We start from the raw sequence: 11,209 nt of genomic DNA on the forward strand, positions 1-11,209 counted from the left end.
GAAAAACCTTGGGCCGATTTGCCTTCGAAAAGGTTAAATCGGTTTTATTGGGCCGAGATGTGCGAAAAAACGAAACAATCTTCCGGTGTGTTGTTGTTGTTGTTGCCGGATCATCATCGGTGTTTATGCACTTCGGTGTGGCAAAACGAGATCGGTTTATGTCGCGCCAGTGGACAGTGCGCAACGGGTTGGCTAATTGGGCTGTATATCGGCGGAGGTGTACATATGTGTGAAAAAGTGTATTTTTACAAGGTTAACCAATTATTATTCCAATGAAAGTGCACGTAGCACAAGAGTTAAGAATAAGTTAAAACTGTGTACAAGAAATAGTGATGCGCGTTTCGATCCAAAGCTAAAAGGTCGGAGTTTGTCCGATACAAGATAAAGATTCTTGTCGACAAAAACCCAGTCAATTAAAAAATTGTTTAAATGCATTATTAGGTGTTCTTCTAAAGTGCAAGCGCAAATTATTATCATTTATCAACAGACTTATGTTATATATCCTCAAACAACGATAGTATAAGGTTGGGAGAACAGAAACTCATATTTTTCCTCAATAGATGCCGTTAGTAATCGATATCGATCAAACGAACTCTTTCCGATTTATGCTCGTTGTGACATTTTTCAATACAAAAAATCTGTTTCTATTTATTTTCTATATGACTTATTGCAGTGTATTAAACATGGAAGTTAACGAAAACGTATGTTAGTATATTTTACAGTTTATTATTCTGATGTTGTAAAAGCTGTTACTTGTGTTTTTTTTTTTGTAAAATAAAATAAGCGCCTTACATAGCTGAAGCCTCTTATTTAAAAAATTGATATAAACGTAATCGTGCCTGTAGCATTGCACAGGGATTCTTTGTCATTAAAGAGCCTAAAATCCTTTGCGCAAAGCTAGTATATTCAAAACAGACAATAAGGACTTTTAAGCGCCATAAAACAAACAAAAACTTTATTTCCATCTGATTAATTATTTCCGTGATTAAACGGAAAGAGAAATGGTAAAGAGAAATAAGTCACATACCTCTTCCAATGTAATGTGGAAACGATCATGATCTTAATGAGATGAAGCAACATGAAGTACAAATACCAAAATGCAAAAACCACAAAACCAAAGAGAAAAAAACAAAACAAAATTTGTGGGACAAGATAGGGATCATTTATCATGAGTTGTTTTCATATGGTCAAACATTGAATAGGATTTTCTTGCTGTCATTAATTAGATAAGGATTTATTCCAGAAAATAAGTTTCAATGCATCAAGCATTTAGTTCAAATCGGACACCGAGCAAATATAATCCTTTTCTCACATTGAAAAACTTCCTGAATGATTAGAAATTGATATAAAAGATTGTGAAAATTACAGATTGTCTATTACAATTAAAAATGCGATGCCCTTTAGAGCCCTTAAGGACAAAGATTTCTATGAGAGAATTATAATGAACTTTATATTTATATGACAAAAGCAATCGTGAAAGATAATGAATTAGATAAATTTCGTTTGCTTTTTAGATTCATAAATATACGTCTATTTTATCACTTTACCACTTTCAATCATGCGAAACATGGATTGTTTACACAATTTCAGTTATTAAATGAGATTAAACGAAATCGAAAACATACTCACATTATTGTAATGTTTAAATATAGAATTATGCCACATTCAACCAGAATTGGTTCCGAAAGACGTCTTGAAGAAAAGGCCACGGATAACCCCCTTGAATGCACATTGCGATGTCTGCCATTACCCCTCTAGTATTGTTTCAGAACCTTCCTTACATTCTACAATATTCTACATCTTAACGCTACCCATGGGTGATGCACAAGAATGTTAACGAATGGTCGACCATCGATCGTTACCATAGCAACGCCTTTTTCTTCTTTGCCTAGGAACCACTGGACGGTGGGGGAAACAAAATAATGGCCGACACAGTGTAGAGAAAGACACCGTCAAGATTGGGAAACACACGGCGAGGGAATCAATTAAGGACAAACTGAAATTCAGCTGCTTGGCGGCGTTCGATTCACTTTATCTGTGTCTTCTTCCATCTCTTTATCCGTCCTTATTGTTTCTTGTTTTCCTTTCGCTTGTTCTTCGCAACCCCTCGGTACGTCGCATTCGTCTACTTTTTTTTACCTCATTCTTCTTCATTTTTGATGGAAAAGTGTCAAGGCAACGGCGAGGGCTGCCCATCGAATCTTCCTTAGTGCCTACTAAGAACGGTGCTATAAATTAGACGCTGAAATGAAGCGAACAACAATGGAATTGATGCAACTTAAAATGGTAAGGATGAGGAGATCAGGCAGAAAGAAGAACGCGCACGGAAGGAATATGACTTTTGATTGGTATCGGACAAACAATTTCTTTCTCACACGCATACCTTGTTGGGAAAAGCTGCGGGGAAAAAAAAACAAATTCCAGCGTATTATGCATTATACTTCATTTCGGTATACGTTTTTTTTTTATTCGTTCACCAATCAAAAAGCTTTAGGTCTAGCTTCAGCTTAAAAGTAATTATGTAAAGAAAAAAGATCCTCATTGAAAGAATGTTCACAAGCAACCATTCTACCTAGAAGATGCTTTATTCGTAGGCAAGACTCAAAAGAAACAGCAATAAAAAGAAAGATATATGATTCATATCGAATAAAAACAAAACTCACGTTGGCATTAATCTTTGTTCCAACTATTTCCGCTTCTTTCCATATTGGTGCGGATTATTTAAAGTTTCAATGCTAGACACCGTTACTCATAATATTAATCTTTCTTTTCTATTAGTTATAAAGAACTGAACAAAATGTCAGCAAAAACAAGCTCCGCCTGTCGTGACGATCGTTCCCATATCGTGATCATTTAATTTCTTGCTTTAAGCTTCCATGATGGTTGCCTTCCAGAGTCTCGTCCACAGTCTCGGCTGAACGGTCACAAACGTTGTACTAGCTGCTGCTGCTGTAACTAATTAAATGCAATCCGATCAAACGGATAAGCAGCCCTTATCCGATCGTATATCGTAAGGGAATGGAGAAAAGAAAAAAAAAACGGGAACTCATTTCGTCCGGGCAACATGAAAACAAATTGAAAAAGATGCGGGAAACGTTTGACCGAAAGTCGAATTAAAATATTTTCCCGTGTATGTGCTGCTTATAAATTTGATCATTTTTTTTTCTTTTCATTTTCCTAATTCCTATTGCTGCTACTCGCATATTTAGCTCATTTCAGCAAAAAAAAACAGAAGAAAAAAAAACAAAACCGGACCATTCCTTCATTTTCCGATTCGTTGCTTTTGCGTTCTCGATAAAGCGTCCAAGTTTTATAGCACCAGGCGTGGGCAATAAACGTCCTCCAAGAAGAGAAACGAAAACGTAACACAACCCCGATGCGTTCCAATGTTTCTTTTTAAAACCGTTCCTTTATTTGGTTCCTGTTCTGGTTTTCGACGGTCAGTCCCTGCAACTCGTTCGCCCGTTCGTCCTCGAGGATCAATTATAAAATCTTCGCACTTATGCTTTTTGCTTGCGCCTATGGCCAAAAATAAAACGAAAAGAGAAATCACTTCACATTGTCCATGTTTTCCAAAGTCCGCTCCCTGGAATGTTGCCGACTACAAACAAGTAAAAACGCAAACTAAAGAGCAAGAAATGTTTTTCAAAGCTTACAGACGCTACAGTAAATGTGCAAAGCGAACGAAAATCGCCGAAAGATCCACTCACTAATTGATGGGTGCATAAAAACATTCCCATGCAGTCAGTGCAATAATTATGCAATTGCATTGCACACAACGAACAAGCAGAATTAAGCAACTTTTATACGACTGTCGACTGATTGATGGATGATGTCGGTGATGATGAATTTGATGCTATAAAATGAGTTTTTTGTTTTTTTTATATGGAAAATCAATATCAATTTTTTTATGTTAAAAACAATATTAAGTGTTTAACCACTTTAAGGTAAGAACTCAAGGACGGCCACACGGTGTATGTTTCACAAGAAGGAAGAAAGAAACTTTAAGTTTAGTTTTGTCAGGTTTTATTTTCTAACTTACGTAAAGAATGTGTTAATATTATTAATAAAACAAATCAAACAAGAACAATAAGTTTTTCATATAAATAAAAAATAAAAAAAATAATTTATATACATATAAATTAATCTAAGTTTCACAGTTGCATTTTTGTTGTAATTGTTTAAAGAGACTGTAATTGTTTAAAGGAATTCTTTCCTCTCTTCGGCAAATTTTTTTTATTGTTATTTCAAATTTCTGTTATGTTATTAAAATTTTCAAATAAAACATGTACTTTTATTTGATTTTTTCTTTATTTTTTTGTCTTTTAATTGCTTTTAAGTCACTTCTATTTTTTTATTTCATTTCGCTATGCTTTACGAGCATGGTATAATTGATCCGATTCACCATGGTAACGGGATATTTATGTAAAGCGGTATTATTCTGCCCGTTGCCACGAAAGGCCTGCTTTGCCCGCTAACATCACCGAAAATTAATTAGATAGATAGCACCCGAACTGGCATGCGAAAGAAAATGGCAAAAACGCAGACACTCATACACACGCACAAATCCAAATTCCATTGGTACGTCCCAGCGACTCACGAAAAAAAAACCCGTGTCTTTATCTGCGTCAAAATGAAGACATAAAATTTGGAACCATTCACCGGCCAGCATTGTTGATGATGGCGATGCCTCTTTATCGTGTAATCAAGCGGCCCATTAGCCATTGCGGTGGAGTCTGGCTATCGGGTTGGATTTCTTCTGCACTTTCGGGCTCGTGGGGCCCGTTGCTGTTGGATCACATAATTTTCGTCATTCCTTGTCCGAAGGGTTCGGCAGATGAATAAATATACGGCCGGCAAGGAGTGAAAACGGGGCAGATGATAGGACGCGTGATGGCATCATAAAATGCGTTCGGTCGACGCAATCGCGACGAAGCTCTTGACACACCAAACTGGCCCAAACGTTTTCAAACTTTCAATGCTGGACAGGGTCTACACTATGGACAGGGCCCCGTTTCGGCCACGTCCATTTCCAGCTCCAGTTTATTATTAGCGATACAAGCTATTAATTAGCGAGGATAGCAAATGTGGGATTATTTGGTATGGCTTGTGGCGTTAACTGATTAAATTTGATGTGACGCGTGGGAGAATGATACGAAAGATGAAACGCGTTATCAACACTCTTCTTTGTGTATGTAAAAATATGTGTATGAAAGAAATTAAAAGACTCGAGACTCTTGATTAAAGTTGCATCGTTTACGCTTTTTATTTTTGTTATTAGATGTTAGCTCGAATTTAATCCTCTATATCGGGTACTAATCAACAACAGATACAACTCAAAACGAGAGGGTATTACGTGTTGCAGGTTTTTTACATTACAATTACATCAACAAGTTTTGAGATTTGGTACCGGAACTGTCGTGTTGAAGAACGGTGTCACTACCACTATAACCCAGGGCCGAATATTTTGTTCAATATTTATGTTCAAACAGAATAAATAAACAGACTTGGAGCCTTTGCAATAACAACTGAGCTAATAGTAAAAGATGTTCGATAAATCTTAGCACAACGATAAATATTGTGCTAATCTGTTTCGAGTCCGTTTACTCTACATTTTTTGAGAAATCGTTTGCTACATATACGAAAGATTTAAACGTTAATAGAAACTCAACATACAAAAATGGTGAATCATCAATTTTATTGCCTTGGATTTTCACCACATTTCTTCACCACATTTCACTAATAGATGGCGCTTATACAACATATTTCATCGCCAATATAATCACGTCACTGCTGTTAATATTCGATGTTTCTTCGATCAACAACCGTTTAGTTTGGAAATGATTAAATAATTAGTTGATTAACTAATTAATAATAGTTTTACCCTTTTGTTTTCAACAACTTAGATTTGTATTGTAAAAGCTGAGTAACATAGAGCAATTTATGTTGGTGTTGGTGGTATACGTTCCTTCATCAATTTAGGGTTTAGATTGGATAGGCAATTTGCATGTTTTATGTATTTTTGCATATAGTTTTTCCTCCCAATGATCCCTTATATTTTTATATTACTTTTCATATTCCTTATTTTTAACACGAACTCGAAAGACACGGGTAATCAAAAATAATCTTCTAAACAGGGAATTCATTCTAGATTCTAATTTTTAGCATATTTCAAAATTAGGTCATTTTGATTTGAGCAATGATCCTTTCATAAAAAAAATCTAATTGCAGAAATAACAAAATCTTCAAACGTCGTAAATTTGGCCACGGGGCGACACAGTGCACGGTAAGCCCACAAACCGGTTTAACCCTGCGAAATTGCATTGTTTTCATTACAATCGCAGTTCCATCAGATCGTACGACAGTAGCGTGAGATCCAATTGCAAAATAGGAAATGTAAGTAATAATTACTAAAGCACATGTTACGAACACTCTTTTTTACATTCTTAAGCATTTATTGTAAATCCATCACTCTGTGCAAGTTGTAAAAAGAAGCATGCTTACATCCCCAATACTTTCTCCATCACTGCATGGGGTTGACGCAAAAGTTCCTGGTGTTCTTCCAAGTTGAAAATGTCCGTGAATTCAATTACTTCATCGTGGCCCGTCAGCACATCGCGAGCTACATTCGACGAAGGAAGGAACGGCAAATGGCCAACCTTTGAGACGGCTTTCAGCTCCATTGCAATCTTGAGCGGAGCCGCTAATCCCTCGCGCTTTCGCAGCATTTGCATGTTGAGATTGTGGCGATGTTGGGTGTACTGCAAAAAAAAAAGAAATCATACATTCAGTACAACTAACAATAGCCTTGCTATGGCTTAACTTATTTACATTCAACTCAGACTGCTTTAGCGGGTGGACTGCCTGTAGTTGAGCGGCACAAGTTTCGTCGCGCGGCTGCAAGTGTCCCACGAACTCGTTGAACGTTGACGGCATTTTTGGCGTTACTTTTAAAGCAGCATCCTGTGCAACGAAACAAATAGAAGACGATTAGATGAAAGCGGGTTTTAGCTTATTATCGCTCAAAGTATCCTTACTTACCATTTTGTAACTTGTAGTTTTGAGATGAAATTCGCGTCTGTCTCGAATGTTTTCCTTTCTGCAAGTAATGATGTGCAAGTTTGACAGCAATCGAACTGTCAATCCGCAGCGGCTGTCACGTCCCTTCAGAAACGGACAGTCGAGTGAAATGTTTCGTAAATTTACAAATGTGTGGTGTGCATGTTCCGAAGTTAATTTATTTTCTTTTTACTTTAATTTTAATTACAATTGTAAAATAACGTTACAATTTAGAAATTTTAATTGGCAGACTAACACAACACAACTTGTGTTTTCATATTGAAGGATTCAAAGTGAGAAAAAGATTCGCACGGAATTATAATTTTTTGCAAAAGTTATCACAATTTCACGTATTTGAGTGAGCGCACAAAGCAGAGATGCGTCTGAACATAATAACAGAGATAGTAAATAGCGATTAAAGCGTCAATCAGGCACAGTACTCCTCGTGCTGCTGATTGTTGAACAGTCGAAAGTCGCTTTGTTATCTGTTGCCACCAAACGCATTCGGTCACCTTCCGAATCACGACGCATTCAGCTCCAAACATACCAACACAGTAATGTAAGCAAATTTTACGGCGGGCATTTGAGCATGGTTCAACTAGAGCCTTGTTTTTCATCAAATTATCGCTCTGCGGTAATATGCTTATTATTAATTCTTAAATATTCATTCCAGGCGACCTAAACTCAGTCTCCAACAATTAAACGCGCTACAGCCAGCCGAGTTTCATACTACTTTTGAAAATGTAATTGAATGCTGGCCGGAAGCTGCCATATTCTGCTCCGCGTTGCTGCCCTTCAAAAGCTTCGTCTCAATGATTGCCGCCTTCGAAAACTATCTGGAGCGTTTACCCGCCGATAGTAAGCTGAAGATTCTAAAACTCCATCCAGATCTGGCCGGTAAAATGCTCGACACAAATCAACTAACCGAAGATTCAACAAGTGAACAAGCTTCTGTAGGATTGGATAATTTATCGCCGGAGGATAAAAAGAAACTGACTGACCTTAACGAAAGGTAAGAATCGTGAAAGTTTTACTTTTGTTTAAAAAAAATGTTATCACGAAGAAAACTCTTTGTCTCCGCAGCTACAAGACCAAATTTGGATTTCCATTTGTGGTTTGCGTTCGTGAAGCATCAAAGTTCGAAGTTATTCTTCGTAGCGTATCGGAAAGAATTCACCATACCGTCGAACAGGAGCTCGAGATTGCTTTAGGAGAAGTGAAGAAAATTTGCCGCTTGCGTATATTGCAACTGGTTGATAATTTGTAAAACATACTAACACTAATATGTTTGATCGAGGTTGAATGTTTCATAAACAAATTTTGGCAAACAGTTCTTTCACCCAGGGTAACATTGCGCGTACTTCATAGTCCTTGAGTAAAGAACTTATATTTTATTAAAATGTATTTCCAACAACCTCATGGTAACTAAACGAAACCCGATGTCGTTTCCTTCTGATAATGGCTCCGTGGGTTTCTTTTTCTGACGAAACTTCCTATTAAAGTATGGATTCCAAAACCTGAAAATTAAAAAAAGAGTGTTACAAAAACGCTCGTGTACAATTGGGTTTAGAAAAAAGAGGAAATCTGCAGAAGGCTAAAATTTAAATTAGATTAATTAACAGTGAGCATCTCCAAACCTTTATCGTACACTAGAAGGAACGTTTTCATGCTTTTCGATGTTCCCCTTAGTTTCTAATAATTGTGCATACGTTGAACTTTTCCCTTAATGTTCTATTTTTACTTGGAAATATATCAAAAAGCGCATTTCTTCTTCTTTTGCTTTTTTCTTAAACTTCTAAACATATTTTTTAACCAACACAGGTGATTCGTTTCGTTTTCAAGGCATCTACTTTTTCGACTTACGTTCATGTTCAGGATGCTCCAAGTTATCCTATTTATCGACTATCGTAAGATGAACCAGAATAGGAGCGAGCCCGACGATTATGACGATGGCTTTCACGGCGCGAACGGTTCCGTGGTGATGGAGAACGGCTAATCGGAAAATGTGTTATTATAAAACAATCAGCTGGAACTTCTCAACAAACATCACATACTAACCTTCCATTTTTTCTGCCCATATACCTTCCTGGTGTGGGAGCATGGGGCTGATCGGTAATGGAATAGTCAACCCGCATTCGTCGACCATGTATATGCAGACCGTTGCAATGCGCACGGGCTACCGCTGCTTCCTCTTTAGTTTTGAAGTAGACAAATCCAAATCCGCGTGACAAACGTGTTTTGGCATCGTAAATCACAACCGTGTTCTCTACCGTACCGAAATTGCAGAAGATTCGATTAAGGTAAGGTTCCGTGGTAAAAACACTCAGTCCAAAAATTCCCAAGCATCGGCTAGGTTCTGGAGAATCGACACGTATCTTATAGCGCATCGAGGATGGGGACTGCTTCCGGTAGTTGGACCTTCTGCGTGGCGAACGAGACTCCGAACGGCGCTGATATTTATCCCATGAGTCGGAACGGCTGCGGCGACTTCGATGGCGGCGCTCCACACTTCTTGAACGGCGATTATCGTCTTTGTAACGACGACTTGTCCGGCGATCCGAACTGCGGTGCGATGATGTCTGTTGAGATGAATTGTGCGCGACTTAATTTGATCCTTCCGGCGAACAATATGGTAGATACCTTTAACCTTCCTTGTTAACTAACTGTTTATAACTTACCATTTTAGAGACGAGTTCAGCCAATATTCTTCCTTCCACAAAATTTACTCCGATGAGCCACACGGTACTGACACTAATGACTACGGTTTGATTTTTAGCAGCTAAGGAATTTGATGCTCTTATCACCATAGTAACGAATCAACGATTCGAAGACTACGTTGGTTTAATAAAATCTGCTGTAAGTTACATTGAAAATGGGTATTGCATCCCTGAAGGTCCCCGGTTTTTTTTTAGATAGAACGGCCTGGCCGTATTGATAAGTCCCCGGTTTATTCGATGGAAAAAATGGCATTCTTCTGCATTTTTCGCGGTTTTGAATCTTTTTGTTCAACCGCACAAGGCTGGTTGTATTTCGGTGCAGCATACCGGGCTGCACTTTATCTTAACCGGGACCGATATATCAGAAGGCACATAAAGAAGATTTTTTGCTGATGGGCCGACATTTTTTTTTTTCGGACGCATCACCAAAAATGATTGATACGGTGTAAACATAATTATTCACATAATGTTGTTCTCGATATTTCATGGATAATAAAATAAAAAAAAAAAACTTACCTTCAGAGACAAACGCTCCAGACTCCCGCTAGACACATTGCGATACACGATCATCCTCAACGCCACACCTTTCGTCGGGGTGACGCAAAACGGTTGCGTTTTTATCAATCAATGCGCGAGTATTGCATGAGAATGATGAAATTCGAAACTAGCACTTATGCGGTATTCTCAATGATACCTACATTCGAGAGCAAATCGCCAAACTAATTTATGTTAACTAGGTATTGAAATCAACACATTTTTAACTGTTTGCTTTCCTTCAACAGTTGTTCATTTGCCAAACATATCTACACCAACATCGTGAGCATCAATTTGTTGATCATTAGTAATTCATATCACACATGGATGGAAAAAGATAAATACGTGCCACTCACAGGAACTAGTTTGCCGCAAGAAACATGCGTTTGAGGTTCAAGACAAAACAAATCTTCAAGAGCATTGTACTGTTGTTGCTCATAATCGGCAACCCTTCGGTTAGGACCATGCCGTACAGCGACCGCTACATAAACCATATTTTTGAGTAGAAAAAAAAAGCAAAAACGTCTAGTTGTAAGACGGTTTGGTGCCGGTTCTTTTCTTGCCAGAACTACACAGGGAAAAGATGGGAAGTGGCGTGTGCGCAGTAAGTCGAAAACAAAACCTTACCCGGTGTGTATGTGTGTGAGTAAAGGTATTCAAACTAAACATTTTCACAATGAAAAGTAACACAAGACGCGCTAAAGTATTGAACATTGCAACTGCAATCAAGAAAGTGTAATGTTATCTTTTAAAAACATAAAGATATCGATTAAAGTGAACAGAGTATTACCAGAGCTTATCGTAACCCGCCCGTTTGACCATCGCCCGTACGTAAACGTTTGTTGCGTGTTTTTGTGTCTCTGTGTGAGTGTTGGTGTCATCGGCAGCAAGCGAAGAAG

The 11,209-nt window shown here is 37.9% G+C and overlaps 3 protein-coding genes across 3 annotated transcripts; 1 reads left to right on the forward strand and 2 right to left on the reverse strand.

Moving 5' to 3' along the window:
* Nucleotides 1-6,434: 6,434 nt before the first annotated feature.
* On the reverse strand, nt 6,435-7,191 carry LOC125761633 (proteasome maturation protein). The gene is made up of 3 exons (XM_049422955.1): nt 7,042-7,191; nt 6,832-6,963; nt 6,435-6,761 (listed from the first exon to the last, which is right to left on the reverse strand). The coding sequence occupies exons 1-3, from the start codon at nt 7,042-7,044 to the stop codon at nt 6,501-6,503; spliced, it is 396 nt and encodes a 131-aa protein (XP_049278912.1). The 5' UTR covers nt 7,045-7,191; the 3' UTR covers nt 6,435-6,500.
* A 298-nt stretch (nt 7,192-7,489) lies between these two features.
* On the forward strand, nt 7,490-8,823 carry LOC125761630 (2-oxo-4-hydroxy-4-carboxy-5-ureidoimidazoline decarboxylase-like). Its single transcript, XM_049422953.1, has 3 exons — nt 7,490-7,618; nt 7,733-8,071; nt 8,143-8,823. Coding segments are annotated over exons 1-3 (525 nt in total). The 5' UTR covers nt 7,490-7,616; the 3' UTR covers nt 8,327-8,823.
* LOC125761626 (transformer-2 protein homolog beta-like) lies at nt 8,418-11,106 on the reverse strand. Its single transcript, XM_049422949.1, has 3 exons — nt 9,738-11,106; nt 9,118-9,638; nt 8,418-9,051 (listed from the first exon to the last, which is right to left on the reverse strand). The coding sequence occupies exons 1-3, from the start codon at nt 9,864-9,866 to the stop codon at nt 8,955-8,957; spliced, it is 747 nt and encodes a 248-aa protein (XP_049278906.1). The 5' UTR covers nt 9,867-11,106; the 3' UTR covers nt 8,418-8,954.
* Between the last annotated feature and the right edge of the window lie 103 nt (nt 11,107-11,209).

This window comes from Anopheles funestus, chromosome 2RL (genome assembly GCF_943734845.2).
Source record: "Anopheles funestus chromosome 2RL, idAnoFuneDA-416_04, whole genome shotgun sequence".
In the NCBI taxonomy this organism is placed as follows: Eukaryota; Metazoa; Arthropoda; class Insecta; order Diptera; family Culicidae; genus Anopheles; species Anopheles funestus.